This window comes from Gymnodraco acuticeps, unplaced genomic scaffold (assembly GCF_902827175.1).
Source record: "Gymnodraco acuticeps unplaced genomic scaffold, fGymAcu1.1, whole genome shotgun sequence".
NCBI classification, from domain to species: Eukaryota; Metazoa; Chordata; class Actinopteri; order Perciformes; family Bathydraconidae; genus Gymnodraco; species Gymnodraco acuticeps.
Genome location: NW_022990042.1, coordinates 1,702,053 through 1,722,003, shown reverse-complemented (window position 1 = coordinate 1,722,003; position 19,951 = coordinate 1,702,053). Strand labels below are relative to the sequence as shown.

At 40.4% G+C, this 19,951-nt stretch overlaps 2 protein-coding genes across 2 annotated transcripts; one reads left to right on the top strand and one right to left on the bottom strand.

The window, feature by feature from the left end:
* Positions 1-30: 30 nt before the first annotated feature.
* Positions 31-5,772, bottom strand: LOC117545499 (mitochondrial fission factor homolog A-like). Its single transcript, XM_034215300.1, has 7 exons — positions 5,598-5,772; positions 4,829-5,047; positions 4,530-4,708; positions 3,793-3,884; positions 3,482-3,652; positions 2,342-2,417; positions 31-1,773 (listed from the first exon to the last, which is right to left on the bottom strand). The coding sequence occupies exons 2-7, from the start codon at positions 5,040-5,042 to the stop codon at positions 1,642-1,644; spliced, it is 864 nt and encodes a 287-aa protein (XP_034071191.1). The 5' UTR covers positions 5,043-5,047; positions 5,598-5,772; the 3' UTR covers positions 31-1,641.
* Positions 5,773-7,126: 1,354 nt separating this feature from the next.
* Positions 7,127-19,427, top strand: stk25b (serine/threonine kinase 25b). The gene is made up of 11 exons (XM_034215287.1): positions 7,127-7,548; positions 9,120-9,350; positions 9,733-9,789; positions 9,913-10,021; positions 13,538-13,695; positions 14,717-14,902; positions 15,194-15,339; positions 18,376-18,481; positions 18,562-18,633; positions 18,896-19,032; positions 19,107-19,427. The coding sequence occupies exons 1-11, from the start codon at positions 7,519-7,521 to the stop codon at positions 19,144-19,146; spliced, it is 1,272 nt and encodes a 423-aa protein (XP_034071178.1). The 5' UTR covers positions 7,127-7,518; the 3' UTR covers positions 19,147-19,427.
* The last annotated feature ends 524 nt before the right edge of the window (positions 19,428-19,951 follow it).

Genomic DNA, 19,951 nt, shown 5'->3' with positions numbered 1-19,951 from the left:
CAGCATTGCTCAAACACAAACTGGAAACAATTGACATCCATCATTTATTACAGAAAAATATTAACAGACAATGAATGTATTCATATATTACAAAGAAAGTTAAATATGTAAGTTAAACTCCAGCTTTTGGCAGTATGTTTAACAAAACAAGTTGGTTACAGCAACATTTTTGGATGTGATAAATTATGGTATACATTGCCATCTATTTCATGATCATACACATAGTAGCTCTAATATTTATTTCACACCATATAATGAATAAAACCACAGTCCATGCTTTTAGTCTCTTATGTAACTTAGGTAAATCACAAGTGGTCAAATTCTTTAAAAAAAACAACTACAATAACTTTGAAACAGTAGAAATCGCATGGAGAAACATCACTGCACAGATGAGCCTTAGTATTCCACCCTAAGTATTTGTGTTGACATGTTAGCTACATCATCCAAAGTAAAAGAAAAAATTGAGGAGAAAGTACAACATTGACATCGATAGGCTGTACATGAATGTTTTGTGTGTGGAGTTCAGGACATCCAGGGTAAATGTTATGGCATCTCTAGATTTAGACATCTGAATTTGACACTTTTATTATGGTAGTTTTTTTTTCTTCAAACAGACAGGATGGGTCAGGTCTGAGGTTCCCAAAACATTTGTGGCTTTAGTAAATCCTTGTGTTCCCCTCTTATAATTCTTCTCCTGAAGTGAAACATTGTGTATGAGCTCACAGCCTCAGTGTAACATCCTTTACAGAGAATCTATCAAGCTTAAATGTGCAATCAGTAGCACTTGCACTAAATAATCATGAAGTGAGGGAGGCTAAGCAAAGCTTGTTGAGAAATATACCAGGCATTCCTTGTTTTGATCCACATATTATATATATTACCGGTACCACATTTAGTTTTCCCTACGGATAAGTGTACGGCTGTACCAAATTATTATTATTCAAAGCTTTTATTGATGTTGTCAAATAAAGCTTCAAAGTATGTTGTTGTATTTTTTGACAGTATCAGAACCAACATGTTTTCAACAATCATTCGATATCAAAATAGTTTAGCAATATTTTTGTAATTTGAGTTGTAATTATATTTGTACGACAGGAACCTGTGTTGTATCTAGGTTCAGCTTTTCACATCGAAGCAGTTGCTAACCTTTTGCAAAAACAGTCAGTTGTGTTTCCTTACCTCCTCTGCTAGATTGTGGCACTGCATACAGCCCTCACCTGATTGGGTGTGCAACAAATGGTCAGCGGTAACTAGGTCAAATTTGAAATGTGAGCAGTGACCATTTCAAATGGTACACGATGCCGAGGGTAGCTCTGCCGCCTAGTCGGGCAGCACTGCTCCTCCGTAGAAACACAACGGATACGCCAGCACACAGCTGTTTTACTATCATGTGAATACAGCTTAAGATCATATCTTGACAGCGCTAGGCTTTACATTTGGAAGTGAAATCCCAAAACAGAACTTGCTAGGATTAGAAAGAGACGAGTACTGTATGGTGGAGGACATTTGCTAATGTTCTTGTAGTTTCCTGTGGTTGACTGTAATTTAAGTAAAGACTAGTAGTGTATTTCAATGGTTGCACCTTTAACAAGGAATTGCTTTAGCTTCCAGTGTTCTGGGGGACTCGGTCTGGTCCAAACCTCAGCGCCGGAGCCAGATCCAGGTGTTGATGAGCCAGAAGGTCACCGTAGCAGAGTACAGGATCACCTCTCGCTTGGAGCGCTCTTTGTTTTCCTCCTCCAGCAGCTGCAGGCGGCGGTTCAACTTCACAATCTGAATAATGACCACAGAAACCTTTCATCATCTACTTTAAAAAAGGGAAAATGTGTCAAAGTACATCCAAAGGATTACCACTATTTGGTTTCCAAGTTAAGTGTTAAGTATGCAAGATGATGTCAAAGGACCTTGTTTAAAAATCGACAGACACAAGGAACATTTTGATATTTGTGTGATCATGTGTTAGAAAATTACAACATATCAAACAAACTTCCATTAAACCCCAAAACCACATCAGGTGAACACTAATCAGGTGAACACTAATATAACATGTCAAGTCATTTCTTACTGGCCCCATGATGTAATGACTGCTTGTATCTGTAATGTATTTCTGATGTTTGTGTACATCTCAGCATATAACAAAGCCAGTTGTATCTCCTCTGATATGTGACACCTAAACTTGCTGTGTCAGCATGCCTTTGTAACAATTCAGTTGTAGATAGTGAAGCTAAAAATAGGAGAGAATACTTGCAACAAGCAGAATATGCACACCAGAGCAGATGAGGAGCACATGAATCACTTATCAGCGACAGATGAAGCCATTTAGGCGTGTGAGAGGTATTACCTGCCGTCGCAGTGACGAGGCGTCCATTAGGCCAGACTCCTCAGGGTTCATATCCAGAGCCAGCTCCAGGTGGGACCTGTGAGTACATATCCACACATTTAGTATTACAGCATTTGTTCTACAATACAGTCATTCATTTAGCTTTCCTCTTGTTCATTTGAATATGTATTCTATTTTCTTAGAACTGCAACATATATTCAATGTTATTTTCTTTTATGTTTAAGTATATTCTGTTTTGCAGTGTTGGAGGAGCTACACTGTTGATGTGACAAATAAAGCCTTGGAATCCTTTGAAGATCAAAATATCTCAATTTAGAATAATGCCAACAGTGACATACTTCAAATGAGTGCAACTCAGCGGCTTTCTGCATAGCTACAGAAACAGTCCAACACACATTTATCCAACCATATCATGTTGTTGGACAATAGCGTTAAAAACCTGAACAAACATCATGACGGCACAAGTTCAATGTGTATGGCTTTATTATAATGTACAATTCATTAAGATGTTCCTGCCCTGTTTGGCTGCCTTGCTTCAGAGACTCCTATACTCCATACCTTTGTCCTGCATTACAGCTCCACCTGGGAAGCTTCCTCAAGGTAACAAGGCTGTGGCAGGAGCAGCTCTGTAATCAATCAGTCCGAGTATACTCAATGAATTATAAATACAGATATAATGCTATTTGCAACATATATGATTGATTTGAACCTTCTGATTTCATATTTAAATAATAACAGACTCAAAGCCGACCAGCTCACACCTGCACACTCAAAGCCTTTCCGGTAGCGATCCGTCTGCCAGGGTTGTTTAACACCAAGCCCTTAATAAGAGCCAACACACAAACCCAGCAAAAATATGCAATAATAACAAAGCACTAACTTTCTGAATTCTAATAGAAGAATAGTCACAATTGTACTGTTTCTGTTTTTATGTAAAGGGTCTTTGAGCATTAGGAAAAGCGCTATAACAATCCAATGTATTATTATTATTATAATTGTGACGACTCGCTTGCTGTTTGTCATGAGCATAACGTTTCCTATTTTCAGGAATTGTCTTCCACCACCAGGACCAGCTGTTTGTCTTCAGAAACTGATCACAGTGCTTTCTAAGAATTACAGGGACAGAGGAAGACAGATGACCTGCGGGGGGTGTCGTCCAGCACCTCGATGACCTGCTGGTACGCCCGGCGTGTCGTCGACTGGATATAATACATGAAGCCGGCAGCTGTAAACAGGTTGATGTGCGCATCCTCAGGGGAACAGAGGGGGGGACACAACCGGACTGGGGGGGCAGAAGGGGAAGGGGTTACACTGGCGGAGAGGTAAGTGGAGAGAAACGGTAAAGAGATAAGATGTTTTTATAAAGCAGATATGTGAAATAAGTATAACATATAATACGTTTATTTAAAACATACACATTAATATCACAAGCATTTCAGATGTGGGCTTACCTTACATCACCTCTGACGCTCTGACAGCTGTGGCGGCCATGTATGTTCTCACTCGCACTGCGTTCCCTCCGAGACCGAGAGTGAAAGTGAGCCTACAAAGTATACACAGATTGGACATGTTGTCAGGCTCAAATGAAACGGTAAAGTAGGCCTCCAGAAACATTTTGCATGTAGCGAGTATTTAGCGAATACTTTCCTATGATTATTATAAGGGCTTCACAATTCATTTAAAAATTGTATTTAAATGGCAATATGGACAAATGCAATATTCAAATTGAAGAAAGCGCAATATTTGTTAAAGACTAAATATGTTCTGAGAGCCCTCAGCTATCAAACTCCTCTGCTGTGGAACCGGGTTCCAGTTTAACACTATCTTTAAGAACTCATATCCCAGAGATGCTAACTAAGCATCCAGGTTATCATTCCTAGAGTTCTTTTTCTTTTTCTTCTTGTCTTCAACCGGCTCATTGCAAGTATTAAAGGATACGTCTGGATCATGAGTCATCATGAGCTTTTTGTCATTTGGATTATCAATGTGTTTTGTTCAAATCTATGCACAAGACACCGATTGCACGTGTGTCTGTCCTAGGAGAGGTATCCCTCCTCTGTTACTCCCTGAGGTTTCTATCATTTTTTCACATCAATTGTGGGGTTTCTTTGGCCCTGGAACAGCTTGGAGGGGAGTTTCAAGTCAATTCAATCAATTGTACAGAAAAATACAAAGGATGAAAACGTACCACCTGGCTGGGATTGCTATGAGAAGCGGTAGTTTGTTCCGTTTCCATAGAGTCCAGTGGCTGCTCTGCAAGAGTGAGGACACGTGGGGGGGCCTTCATGTCCAGGAGGTCCATGGGAGGGATCGATTGGATCAGATCCAAGTCTCGAGGACGAGAAAATTCAGAGTCGCCATCATCACCTGTGGAGAACAGGGACAGTTCAATAAAAAGGGTCGGGTTAGGCCGGTTAGATAAGTAAAATGCAAACAGTGTGTCGACTTTCAGCTCTCCATGCTGAGTTGTGTGTGTCTTGTCCTCACCTGCTACGATGATCCTCTCCGGCACCTGCATCATGGTTGTGTGAATGGGCAGGGGCTGCTGAAATTGTAGGGACTCTGAAGGGTTCCCCGAAGCCACCTTGATGGTATCAGGTATTCGCATCCTCTGGCTGATGCCCTCTGTGTACTCCAACTGATAATGGATGCGGCTCATCTCTGCCACCTCTGCAGAGAGGGTGGTGTAGGGCCCACTCATCTGGCCTGTAAACACATTCAATGAATAGAAAAAGTAAGAAGTTGGACTGTAAACATTTAAATGCCTGTCGTGTCATCTTGAGTTTGTGTTATAGTACAGAGCAGTATCATTATACCTGATTACAATAACACATAACATTACTTCAGTACATGCTTACTGGTTGCTTGTCTAATAGTACTGCCCAAAATATACTGTAGCCCGGGCATGTCCCATGAGGAACCAAATAAAAGCCCAACCACATGATGGAAGGTAGGGGGTGTATACGCTTAAACTAATACATAATACATTTCACGTTGGGTTACATAAAATTACCTAACGTTGACATGAGGTGTAGCTGTTGCTGTCACATGGCCTCAATGTCATTGAATTAAAATCCTCATCTGACGCCATGTCTAGCATGTAGCTAATATGTAGCTAATGTCACTAGTATGTTTAGCATTAGCTAATGTTGCCTTTACCATAACACGTTAGCTAAGCAGTGCTTTACAACCGCGGACTGCCCTCTGTAGCAGAGATACTAATGCTCGATCAGCTTTATAATCTAGGACTACTTACCGTTATGGTTTTAGCACCAGGTGTTAAAATGTCATGTGTGAAATTGCTGTTCTTACTGCAAAATGAACAGCATTTACAGGAATGGACGACAAGTGAAACCGAGGTACACACCGCTTCAAACTAGCGTATGCTTGTGCACATCCGCCAGCGATATCCTGCGTGTCCGCGGGGGCGGAGCGTATGAGCCCAACGCACTGTCAGTCAAACCGACCCGCCTCAGTAGGGGGCACCCGGATCCGAAAACGAGCGCACACAATTATCACACTCAAATTAGTTAGTTCAAATAAAATGTTTATGTAATTGTCAGACCTAGGTCATACACAATAACAAAATATTATTTACGTATTTATAACAATAATACACTAGTATTGTACCAGAATAACAACAATTCCTTACTTGCAGAGAGAACACATAATTTCCTCATTGTTTACTGACATTTCATAACAACGAACTATAATAGAGAAGGATGTGAAAATTATAATTTTTTCAGAAAATCTGTTGATGGATTGCTTTTCATTATGATGTTGTGGTAACGATGATGAAGCCGGCCAAAAGATATAATGAAAACAACCTAATATTTAACATAAGCATATGACCTAGGCCTACCCCAACCCTTTGACTGGTAATAATTGAATGGAGTTAATAGGTCACTCCTTCACAGTTGGTTCAACAAATTAACATGCACATGGTACACTGTAAAAGAATGCCAGTAACTGGGCTAGTCCAAATGCTTTCAATACAAATATTCCCACATACAACACGTTTCAGGTGCATTATTCATGCTAGTATGCATCTAATGTGTATGGGCCCCATTGATTTTATTAAACAAGAATGTATTCTGATATATTCATCAAGTATAGGCACAGTATTGACAGCACCTAAAAGGGCCTTCAAACTAGACTTTGACACATTATGTATGGCACATGACACTATGCCGCTGAAATGTAGTCACAGGTGAATATGTATCAGTGATAGAAGAAGTAGCAGAAATTACTAAAACCACAATTGTGTTACAAGTGAAATTCCTGCATTAGTATAATAGTGTATTAGTATAATGAAGAAAATATTTTTAAAGCACCTTAAATTAACATTAAATAATTATTTATGCAGTCACATGTACTGTAATGATACATGTATTGTTGTTATCAGGCTAACCCTATTCTATATTCCATTATATTTTTATATTGTACTTTTGGGTTGCTTACATTACTGCACAACAATACAATGTTCCTCATTTAATAATCATTACATGTTGTTTAAAAAATATATTTATATTCATCTGAAAATGAACTACCAACTAAATTCATCAAACTAATGTGTGTTGTGGAGTAAAAATAACAGTATTCCCATCTGTAGAGAGTAGCATAACATGTAGAAAGGCTACTTTAAAAAGTACACTTACCTAAACATTTGACTTAATTCAGTAGATTTACTTAAAGTATTTGGTATATTTTAATCATGAATGTCTGCGACAGCATCTAAATTGGATTGACAGTTTAGAAATACACCTCCCACAATTCCACCTTCTTGGATCCCACTGCGCATGCGTCATCCGGCTGGGCCATTATTTTGTCCTCCTCAAGCTTCAAATGAACAACAGGCTAAGCGTTCCTTGAAATGAATTAAATATTTATAGACGCAGGGAGCATTTCATCTTCTTGTTCGTCACAAATGGAGTCTCTCGGTTAACAGCTTGTTGTCTCGCCGGGCCACTCAGTCCTCCGTTGGACTCGGAGGCCGAAAACACAGCGAGGAGTGACAGCCCCGTTAAAGCCAGCAGACTGGGTGTTTATCTAGTTGGCTAGCCACCTAGCTAGCTTCCTAGACAGCTAAGAGGGGAGGAAACACCCGAAAGGACCATTCGGTAACCTCGGAAAGACAGAGCTGTGGCTGTCCCGGTCCCGTCCAACCGGCAGAGAGGATGGCACACCTTCGAGACATGCAGAACCAGGTACAAAAATCCTCTTTTAACCGACTGTCACCTCCCTTTAAGGTCCAAGACAAGTCGAACCCCCATGACTGTCAGGCTCTCCATGAATAGGTGGGGAGGGGGTCTAAGCTATCAATGCAACTATGCAAGTGACAAAAACCTAGCATATACACACACTTATGTACTCATTTATTTCGGCAGCATCAGGTGAAACAATGTCATTAGACCTTATAACAGTAGGCCTATACAGTAAAGTTGTACATGTCTCCATTGTTTTAGTCTTGCCATTATCACATACTGCAGACAGTACAATATTTTGAAAGGAGTTGACTTCATTAAGGGCCTCCTCTCCTACTCTGTTAAATGATAACTCATTTCTGTTATGCAAAGAGAAAACCACTGAACCTATACGTTGGGTGTCACTTGAATGACATATTGGCACAAAGTTCGATCTACAGTCCAGTTATTATACAGGCAGTGACTGAAGAGATGGGTTCATGGACACAGATAAGAATCAGATCAACTTTTTATATTACAGCAGTGAATTAGATCATTTGTATGTTGGCTAACAGATGTCATGTAGGGCTGGGTCGATACATGGAGAATATGTATTATTACGTTATTGCAACAATATCTTTGGGTTGACCATTTGGGATTCAAAAAACATTTATACAATGACATTTTCAACAAAGAATCAATAGTAATGTGTATATAATAACAACAAATTGGTAAAGGCAAATAATAAAACAACTAAAACAGTCTGTTCAGTTCAGAAAATGACATAACTTCAGCATTTGAATCCACACAACACTATTATGCTCATTGTGAGGTTCATATGTATATGTTGTGCCTCTACTGTGACTACTACTTTAATGTTCAAAAAGTGCTTTATTTGTGTCATACTTGTGACTGGTCAACCTCTTAGAGACAATGTGTTGGAGCGCTAGCCAATAGAAGCACCATATTGTTACATAGTGATGTCACTATGTACAGAAGAAAACAAAGTATTCCAAAGAAGGTGTTTCAGGCAGGGGGGAGTGTGTGGGAGAGGAACACATGGATTGTAACCTTTGCAGAACACTTACATGCACACAAACCTATAGAACAGACGTCAGGAAAGGGAAAACCGTGAAGAAATAGGGCCTCTAAAAACCTTTAGTTAGCAACTATGCAATACTAAGTCATACCAACCTTTCCACCTTGGTATATGTGGAGAACTTAAAGAAAACACCACAGATTTAGGAATGACTTAGATGAGAAGATTGATGCTGCAGCGGGGTTATCATATAGTCTCTATACCCTAACTAATATTATAATACATTAAAACAGACTTTTAGTCTTTGCAGACCATGCACGGAAACTTCTATAACACACTACAGGAAAGGGATATCCACAAAAAGAAGTGTCTTTCATATCAAGATATCAATATAATATCAATATATTGCCCTGCCCTACTGTCACTTTGAAATGATCCTTCTATAAAAGGACATTCATATAAAACAAGTCATATGCTTTGAGACACACACAAATAAGCCCCTCGTCATCATGACAAACACTTCATAATAATTCAATGCTTTCTGTCACTGGATCAGAATACCCGGTTGGACCCCGAGGAGTACTTCACCAAGCAGGAGCGGATCGGGAAGGGGTCCTTCGGGGAGGTCTACAAAGGCATCAACAACCGCACAAAGGAGGTGGTGGCCATTAAAATTATCGATCTGGAGGAGGCGGAGGACGAGATCGAAGACATTCAACAGGAGATCACGGTGCTGAGCCAGTGCGATAGTCCATTCGTTACCAAGTATTATGGATCATACCTGAAGGTGAGACACAAGTTAAAAAGTGATACAGATTATTTGCAGACATCAACATGTCAGGGCAAATCCTTCACATTTTTTTAAAAACTATTTATTTATTTGTACTTTCAACATTTTTTTTTTTTACATACAATATAAATAAAACAAAGTGTGTTGTATGCTTTCTATGGAAGAGGATTTGGGCTACATGTGATTTTTTTTTAGATCTTACAAAATAATTTCTGTCAGTTAAGTCAGAATTCTGAGGAAAAAGTCACAATAAGAAATGTATTTCAAAGATAAATTACTTTTGGCTCTTGTTCTCTTCCGTAGTATTTCATCTGAATGCAGTTTTGAAAATAAATCCTAATAATCTTGGACGTCTTTAATCTAATATTGTTCCTGTCAGGGGACCAAGCTGTGGATTATCATGGAGTATTTAGGTGGAGGATCTGCTCTGGATCTGGTAAGAAGACTTATATATTCATATCGCTTTTTATTTACATGAGGAAACCTTGAGCAGTTCTTGGTTCTTTCTCATCACTTCCACCTTTTTTAAATATATATATATTTGTTTGTTCTTATCTAGCTGCGTCCAGGGCCTCTTGAAGAGACGTACATTGCTACTATACTGAGGGAGATCCTGAAGGGGCTGGAGTATCTGCACTCAGAAAGGAAGATCCACAGAGATATCAAAGGTAATAAGCACTCTCTATCATATGAATTCATATCATTCTACAGTGTGTTCCTGCTACAAAGCCAGATATCTTCTCATCATTCAGAGTAGGGATGTTTTGATATACCAGCATAGACAATAACAGTGATTACTTCAACATTTGATATTGATAACATACTTATAAAACAGATAATACATTGTAAATAATGCAGCGCCTCTTAGATCACCAATCAAATATGTTTCCGTACAGTTATGGTAACAGATTATCTCTCCACCTCCCTACTACAGTAGTTGCCTAATGGATTTGTTGCTCAACAGAAAAAAGAAGCTGATTTCAGCCTCTCGAATAAGGACGTTTTCCTGTTCATAACATTAAATTGACTATCTTTGGGTTTTGGACAGACAATACAAGACATTTAAAGACGTCAACAGAGTGATGTTCAGAGCTCATTTGCATCAGTATTCTGTATTAGCTTGAAATGCTTTGATGTCAAAGCTACCGGCGAACAACATGTGTCCAGTCCAGGGGCGGATCTAGACAAATATTCATGGGCTGGCAAGAATTTCAGGGGTGGCATCCCCTGGCAGAAGTATATGCTGATTTAATCGCAGTCATATCAACAATGTTAACTTGGAAAGCCACAATATTGATATTTTAACTCAATAACATTAGGTGACATTATTGTGGCACATCAGTAGCCTTACAAGTTGGCAGACATCATTTAATGAATTTTAACTGAACAATAACTGAATGAGTTTGTCTCACTCTTAGACCAGCAGGGGTACCAATCAATGCAGACTGCTGCAATAAGTACATTAATTAACTGTCTCATCGATGTTTGTCTGTATGAATATGATACTATTAACAATCATATTATTCCTATCAGCTGTCAATCACTGTTATGATTCACATATTCAGTGTTATTATTAAATAAACTATATTTTTTGGAGGAGTTAATGATGAACGTTCCTCAAGATGCTTGCTCATCCTCCTTCAAATTTGAAAGACAAGTAATTACTATCATATATCAAAAGAATCAAAAGAACAGTTCAGCGCCCCACGACTTCACTGCAAACAGTTACAACCTGGACCTTACATCAGAAAGAACAAACATTAAAGAAGTGACTAACTGCATCAGTTAGGGTTAAAAAACGTGTATTCAGCTAAAACATCGCTGCAGTTATGATCCAATGGAAAGTCCTTACCTACTGGCCTAGTTCAATCAAAGTGGTTACTTTCTGTTGGCTGAGCAGTGTAGTTTTACACACCGTCTTATTTGACTTTCTCAGGACTTGAAACTGTTTTTGGGGGAAGAACCCCACAAAGAAGAAACATATTATACACACGTAAGGTCATCATCTTAACAGTTTGTTATTCTCATCGACTCATCCGTGAGCAGATCATCAAGTTGGCATGCCTATAACAGCTGAATGTGGTGATTACCATTTTGTTCAGCAAAACGCCTCACAAACTTATTACGATTTAAAGCTATGGTGCGTTTTGATTCAATGCTGAGTGCAGCCAGACTCGACAGGCTCTTCTCTGTCATTGTAGACCGCAAACAGTGGCTCCAGAGTATTTTTGTTGGGTAATCTACGGTAGGGCTAACCCATACAGTGGTGGGGCTCAAGTCAGTATTTGCAATGTAATTACATACACGCTCCCCGTGACAGTGAAACGCCACGCGTGAGGTTTAGATTATTTCCCTGTCTCAATCCAAATTGAACTGTATGAAATAAAAAGGCACATTTGTCTTGTAGTAAATAAAAAGGGCGACCTGGAGCCAATCCTGCAATTTCCCCACAGGTGAAAGAGTTGACATGCTGAAAACCCAACCCCTGCAGGGGGGTCTGGGGGGATTCTCCCCCAGGAGATTTTTTATACTAACATAAAATACACATTCTGATACTCTCTTGAGAAGAAAAATAAATACATCTATTACTACACGACATATTTAAAAAAATGAATGCCATTTTAGTTTTGTGTTACTTTGTTCTGAAAGCTGAACCTGCTGCTCCTCACAGAGAGAAGAGGAAGAGGCTGTGAATTACTTTACATTGTGGATAAGGGTGGATAGCCCCCATTGTTCTGTGTGTCAAAATGAAAGACAGCCCACACACCTATCAATCATCAAACCGTGGGGTCTCATTTCATTACGTGTTGATTTCTATCAACACGTAATGTTGTATCGATGTATATAGAGATGTACTACAGCAAAAGTATTCTCCGTCGGAACTTCCTGCAACAACACCACGTCGTTATCGTGATTCTGATTGGCCAGAAGACATTATCAAAGATGTTCTATTGAGAAGACGATCACTACGTGACAAAAGTTTTCAAAACCGTTTCTAGTCTTCGGTATTTCCAGACAAGTGGCTGAAATCAATCTCACTAACTGCTGTCTGTGCAATTTACTCCACGAGTTGGCGGACTTTATTTTGCTTACTTTAACATCATTTTCATGGTGGGGCTAAGCCATTTCTTGGTATGGCTGTAGCCTACCCCAGCCATACCCTGACCGCAAATACCTCATTCCTTCCGTCTACTTGGATCCGAAATGCTTCTCGTTTTGAGCTGTCCCCCCATTCAAATGAAATCGCCGCCAATCATATTTCCACGCTCGCGCCAGGGCCGGGGGAAGGGTTACAAGGCTCGCGTCTTGTGCTGCATTCACTTGCACTCGGACATTAGAGATTTTCTCTCATAAATGTCTGATGAGCCACAACTTTTCTTTCAAAACAAAGCTGCCAAATGGGGTGGCAGCTGGGGTGGCAAGGCCTTTTTCTGAGGTGGCAGCTTCCACCCCGTGCCACCCCGTAGAACCGCCACTGGTCCAGTCTGAAGCAGATGCTGGACACACACTGAAATATGCCACCATCTGTGAGCTCTAACATTACTCAGCTGCTCTGTAGGTGTTTGGATCTTACATTTTGTATAAATAAGGACACAGAGGTGAGTAATTAAGGAGACTTTTTTTCATTTAAAGCAATATTGTGTGATTTTGTATTTACATAATTCCTATATTTATTTTTCAATGAAATCCTTTATGTGTCCCGCGACGGGGAAATGTACATGATTACAACAGCAGATAAAGTGAGGGGGGGAAATGGCTGAGTATGCACACGTTGTTAATAACACAATAAGTCAAAAACTGAAACAAAATAGCAGATATGTACACCATAGTAATAAACGTGAAATTGCAGGAGGTTATATTGCAATAAAAGCAAACTAGATGGCCATCGCTCGTAGCAGGACACTCACAATGTTTAAGATTTTGTAAATTCATCACAACCAACTTATTGTGAATGTGTTTTATCTCAAACCAAAAATAAAATCATATACCACCCATCCCTATTTTAGCCTTTCAATCTGTTAAGCTAATGTCAAATGGTTAGACTTTGACAACAAAAATACACCTGAATGACGTTTATATGGTGTTAAAACCCCAATGACTCCAAATGATGCCCCATCCTTCACTTTATTAATTCCTTGTGTGAACCATTTGAACAACCTCTCGTCCTCCCTCTCTCCCTCCAGCTGCCAACGTGCTGCTGTCGGAGCAGGGCGAGGTGAAGCTGGCAGACTTCGGGGTGGCAGGTCAGCTGACGGACACTCAGATTAAGAGGAACACGTTTGTGGGCACGCCTTTCTGGATGGCTCCGGAGGTGATCAAACAGTCGGCCTACGACTTCAAGGTGAGGCACACACACACACACACACAGCTGCGTTTCTGCTGTGAGAGCACTGTGTTATGTCTGCTTTGTTTATATTCTCACTTTTGGGTGAAAAGATGAATCATTTTGGTGAACATCACACCTAGAAATAGAAAGTGATTGGTGAAGGCACTGATGGTAGGGATTAGACAATGATTTTATTGCAGATAAAAACACTTTAAAAAAGCTAACTAGCTTGTGTTATGTTAGAACAATTACAATATATTTAAAACAATGATCCAGTAGAAAGGATCAGTCCTCTCTTTGGGACAATCAAAAATACTTGTTTCCTAACTTAATGTAAGGTTAAGCTATTCCAAGATATTTAAGCTTTAAGCACATTGTGACGTTTGTTAGGATTATCTTCTGAATCTAATTGATTTTTAACAGGATAATCATGACATGAAATGTTCATATTTTTTAAGTATTATTTATCTTTTAAAAATAAAATATAAAGTCTAGGAATATTTTTACAAGATTACACAAATATATGACAATCACTAATTCTTATATTAACTTGTATTAGCTAACCACTAATGTTTATTTCTAGAATACAAATCTGACTTTCAGAGTCTGGTTCATTTTTAAAATGATGATATGAGGTTATAGTCAATGGTATTGTGATCTGTATTTGTACTCTTTTCATTTGCTGCTATTATTGCATTTGTAGTTTAGCCCCTGGACATGACTTGATTACATTCTTACCTTTGACACCTTTTTTTTACATTGACTTATTTTTCATAAAGTTTGTAGTTATTTCCCCAAAGGATCTGAGATGTTTGACTATTGTTTTTTAGCACTGCTTTTTGCCTTACTAGCATAACTTACATTATTATCTTTTAGTTGTTATACATGTATTGTTCATATTAGTTGAATGTTCTCCTATGCCTACTGATAAGCAGACACAACATGACATTTTCAACATTGGAAGAACTTTTGAATCCAGGTAATTTTATTTGATATTAAGTTCACACCCCTTACCTACCACGTCTCCCCCCCTCAGGCTGATATCTGGTCCCTGGGTATCACTGCTATTGAGCTGGCTAAAGGGGAGCCTCCTAACTCGGACCTCCACCCAATGAGGGTCCTCTTCCTCATCCCCAAAAACACTCCGCCCACACTGGAGGGCCCCTACAGCAAGCCCTTCAAAGAGTTTGTGGAGGCCTGTCTAAATAAAGACCCTCGTTTTGTAAGTAATATACCTGCTTCCCCCCCCCCCCCCCGGATCAGACATGACCCAGACTTTGATCATTGTTCCTACAAAGTATATGTGTGATTGGATGGCATCCATCTGCCTAAATGGAGGTTTTAGAATGTGATCTGTGCTCTCTCAAATATAAAAACTAAATGTAGTCATACTAGCAAGTTAGCACATCAGCCTTTCTTAGCATTTAGCTTTTGAGACACTGCAGTGATCTTATACAGACAGTCACTGATTGTAAACTTCTTTTCTGCCTATGTGTATGATGTGCGTGCACAGAGGCCGACAGCCAAAGAGCTCGTAAAGCACAAGTTCATCACGCGCTACACCAAGAAGACGGCCTACCTGACGGAGCTCATCGACCGCTACCGCCGCTGGAAGTCTGAGGGCCACGGGGAGGAGTCCAGCTCCGACGACTCGGATATGTGAGTCTGCAAAACACATTCATAACATGTTCCAAAGGATCTACTCACAGCACAGCAAACACTCATCAGAATGTGAGGATAAATAAGTGATTTTATAGAAACAAAGATACCAACCAAGTGCTATCAGCAATGAACATGTATGTGTTGCCTATTGTAGTTTGCATCAGACTAAGCGAAGGGGCTTCCACTTGTTCCTGCTGATAGGAACATTACATACATGTTCATTACTGATACTGCTTGGTTTTCTATTCTTTGTTCTGGAAAATCACCCATTATCTATCCTCAATGTCTGGAATAGACAGTTATTTGGAGTGTCTGAGAGTAGAACACGTTTACACAAACTCGTCTTTAGATTTCAATATTTCTCTCAAAGTCCAATAGCTTTTATTAATCTAAAGAAGAAAACAAATCTTAATAAACTCACAAAATGTGTTCTCCTTATTAAAGATCCAAATACACAGACTTCTGAATTCTCTATTTCACCAACTAAGAGAAGCGTACTTCCTTTGTTAGCGCAGGATAAAACCCACTTCATGCAAACTCAACAGAATGTTGACTAGTCCAGTTTTCACCGTTATCAAAATAAACTGGTGATTTAAAGACTCAGTTTTGAAAAGCCTATGCACTCTCTCTTTGCCTTTGAAGGTAGCAAAAAGAAATGACCTAATCATAAATCATGGTGTCACGTTAAAATGCACTTATACCCAGGGCTGCACATAACTGGTGCGCAGGTGCGCATGCGCACCTCCGCCAAACAAAGAGCACCGGGTCATTTGAAACAAAGCGCATTTGCGTACCAACATTGAGAGGGAGAGAAAGAAGGGAGAAGAGAAAATAGAGGAGAGAAGAGAGATAAGAGAGAGAGAGAGAAATATATTTGCGAGTTGCATATGAACCATGATATGAACTCAGGGCCGGCCCGTAGCCCTGGCTAGATGTTCGCCTAGGGCGCCAGATCTGTGGAGGTGCTGCGCTGGCAGTTCTGGGAGGGAAAAAAACATTTTGACCGTTGGGGCTCATCCTAATTTTAGGCCTTGATGTAACAATATTCACAATGAAGTAAATGTAACACCCTTTTCACCCCGGTTCCACCTTTCATTTGCCCTGTACGATGGGCGCTGTAAGTGATGAAAATGGGGGATGTTGGCTTATCTGGCGCCCGCAGCTCACAGACAAAATGCGAGTGAGCGAGGGAGAGAGGGAGGGTGGTACCAGCGCTGTTGTTATTATAATCTGGTGCCGTGCTAGCTGCTCTAACGGATATAAGAAGAAGATGTTTCTACAATAATGTGGAGGGAGAGTCCTCTCCAATCAGACTGAGAGGCTGATACTACAGCTCAGTGAGGTAAAGGACTCTGAGTGTTTAGATAGTTCACTTTAGTCTAAGTTCAAACGGTTTGGTCACAATTTATGTAAACACATATTTCCAAGGCACTCCTTTATAATTATTGGGATAAACAGGTTTGAAATCATTCCAATGCATACTATAGGACAGTAACCAAACATATCCTTTAAAACTGGAGAGATAAAAAAATGCATAAATAAATAAATGTTAAGGTAAAATAAGATATGAATGAACAACACAAATAAAATAAGTTACATTAATTTGTTATTGGCTATGGTAGGCTATTGGTTATGTTCACATACTTATTTGATTACATCCACTTGTCTAAGATGACAACAGAGACTTTCGACCCAAAACCAGCTGTTGACTTGTGGATGCAAGCAGCTAATCGCAGACTCAACCAGAGAGAAAGAAGTAGGCCTACATCATCAGCTACCATGTCTGACAGAGAGGAAGACAGTGAGGAGAACAGTCAGGAGGGTAGTGATGACAGCTTGTAGGATTACTGGTCGTGCTAATGTTGTCTTGTGTTCACCTCTGCATGTGTGTTCTGTGTTCACCTCTGCATGTGTGTTCTGTGTTCACCTCTGCATGTGTGTTCTGTGTTCACCTCTGCATGTGTGTTCTGTGTTCTGTGTTCACCTCTGCATGTGTGTTCAGTGCCGTGTGTCTGGCAAATAAAGTCAAGACCCCCTCAAAAGTTACGGTTTATTTCATTTTAAGGATGAGCACCAAGCAACATCTCCAGGTGCTCCTTTGAGAACCAGGGCAAAAAAGTTATGTGCACCCCTGATTATAGCCCTTCCCCACCAAACCAGTTCCAGTTCTAGCTCCTTGCTTGTGCTCTTCTGGTTCCGAACTGGTTCTTCTTTTCGCCCCAGTTGTGTTTCCACCGTCCAGAGCCAGACTGGTGCTGCTTTATGACATCACCGTTTACGTCGCTGATTTTCTCAGCAACGCCGCTCACAACCACAACAATGTGGAACTGCGTCGGGTTGATGATCGTGTTGCTTTTAATCATACGAAGCCAGATTCAATTAAATAACTACTTCTCCAACGTTATACTCTTCCCCAGAGTGCAGGGATTCATTGTTTATTAGTGTGGTTCAGCATCACACTATGCCTGGTTAGTGTTGCCTCACTTTATATAAGTGTGTGGTCGCGTTCTAGTCACTTTGCTCAGTCCCCCTGCACCCGCCTCCGACGTAAGTGTGACATATTTGGTTCTTGGTTTTCTGGACGGGCAGTCGAGCGGAGCCAGATAAGAACCGGTTCTCTGGGCCAAGATCCGGCCCTGCTGCGGTGGAAACGGGAGAGCCGGTGCTTAATCGGGCACTAGCTCCGAACTGGCCCTGGAACTGCTTTGGTGGGAAAGGGGCCTTAGCGCTTGGCTTCCTCTGAACAGAAACCCTTATTCCTGCTTTGACCGTAGTTCCACTAGCTGTTACCCAAACACCATGTCTAAAACTGAAGCTTGTTCCTAAGCATACAGTCATAACTGAGCACAAAGATATGATACTAATGGATCCAGTAGTTTATGAGATCAGGCATAAACAGAAGCACACGCACGCACGCGCGCACACGCGCACACACGCACACACGCACACACACACACACACACAATTAATTCCATACATGTTTGTGTCCCTCATATTAAATACCTATTTGTTGTCTTTCTGTCCTTCCTTCAGGGATGCTGATGGTGATGTGGACACATGTCCCATGTGGACCTTCCCCACAGTCCGACCCACCACTCTGAGCAAATTACAGAAAGGCTACACACACACAGATTCAGAGGTAAGACACACACACAGCAAACTGACACACACAGTCCAATCTTTTGTGTTTTTCTCTGACACTCTTTTTCCTCTCAACAGTCAGGAGACTCAGTGAAAAGGCAACCCAAGTCACAGTGCTTGTCTGCGTTGGTAACACCCATCTTCAGAGAGGTAGGCGGTGGGGAGGGGGAGTGTAGAGCTTTGAGAGAAGAACAGCAAGAGCAGGCTTTAATATAGAGAACATCAGATGATATACTACGGATCAAGTAGTTTATATATTTGTCAGAATTTAAAAGGAAAGAGCATGAAAGCGTGAAGCTCAGCTGAGAAAACCTAACCAATACCTGCTTGTTAAATGAAGCCCTGGACAGTCATTGTGTTTGATTGCACATCAAACAAGATTATTTCTAATCGATTGTTCCTCTTCTACTAGTTGAAGGAGAAACGGCGGGCGAGTGGGGGGGGCGTAGGAGCCATCGAGGAGCTGGAGAACGCCTTCAACCTGGCTGAGGAGTCGTGCCCAGGCATCTCCGACCGCCTGGTCACACACATGATGGAGAGAGTGTGCAGGTGGGTCTGTGGGAGGAGCTTTGTGCAGCAGAGATATTGTACTGTGACTAATCCACTTCCTGTCCTTCTTCCAGGTTTTCTTTAAATGGTAACACCACCCCTTCTTCGCGGTGAAAGCCCAGCTGGATGTAACTCAACCCCCTTCCTTTTCTGTCTCCCAGACCCCCCCTACGCCTCTGATAAGGACCACAGAAGACCCCAACCCTCGTATCTTTGCACCTTTCCCAGTCCTGTCCCCCCGAGAGATCTTTTAATTAGTTATAATTACATATTTTTACAGTTTTTTCTTTAAGAGCGGAGAGTATTTAAAACAAAAAAGCCATGACATTTAGAGCGTTGTGTATACCTGTTAGATTGAGAAGAAAAAACTATAATAAAGTCTATGGAAAATGTCACATCCTGTTCAGTGTCTCCTTGGTTTTGCTCTGCTTAATGCTCAATTACAAACATTGCCTCCCTGCCTGAAATGCCTCCATTGGACTCCTGTTTACTTCCGTAACATAATGACATCACTATGTTTAAATAAACGCACAAACACACAATCTAATTTATATTATCAGTTTTATAATGGCAAGGACAGCTGCATTATTTTGTGAAAGAGAACACAGACGTCAGTAATCTCTTCAATTATTGAATAACTTAAATCAAACAATATCAATTCAATAAACCAAATTATATTTAGCATTACTTTTGTTAAGACCGTAAATTGTCTCCGCAAACAATCAATGTCTAAAAAATATGTTGACGTCCGATTCGTTTTTTCCCTTTTTGATTTCCTCTTTTCTCAAAAGATTGTTTCAGATCATTTGCTCACACTAAACTGTAATTACAGACACGTAGTAAAGGCAATCTCACAGTGGATTTGTCTCCCGAGGCAACTCACCTCACTGAAATAAAACACTGTAGCAGAGGCTGATGT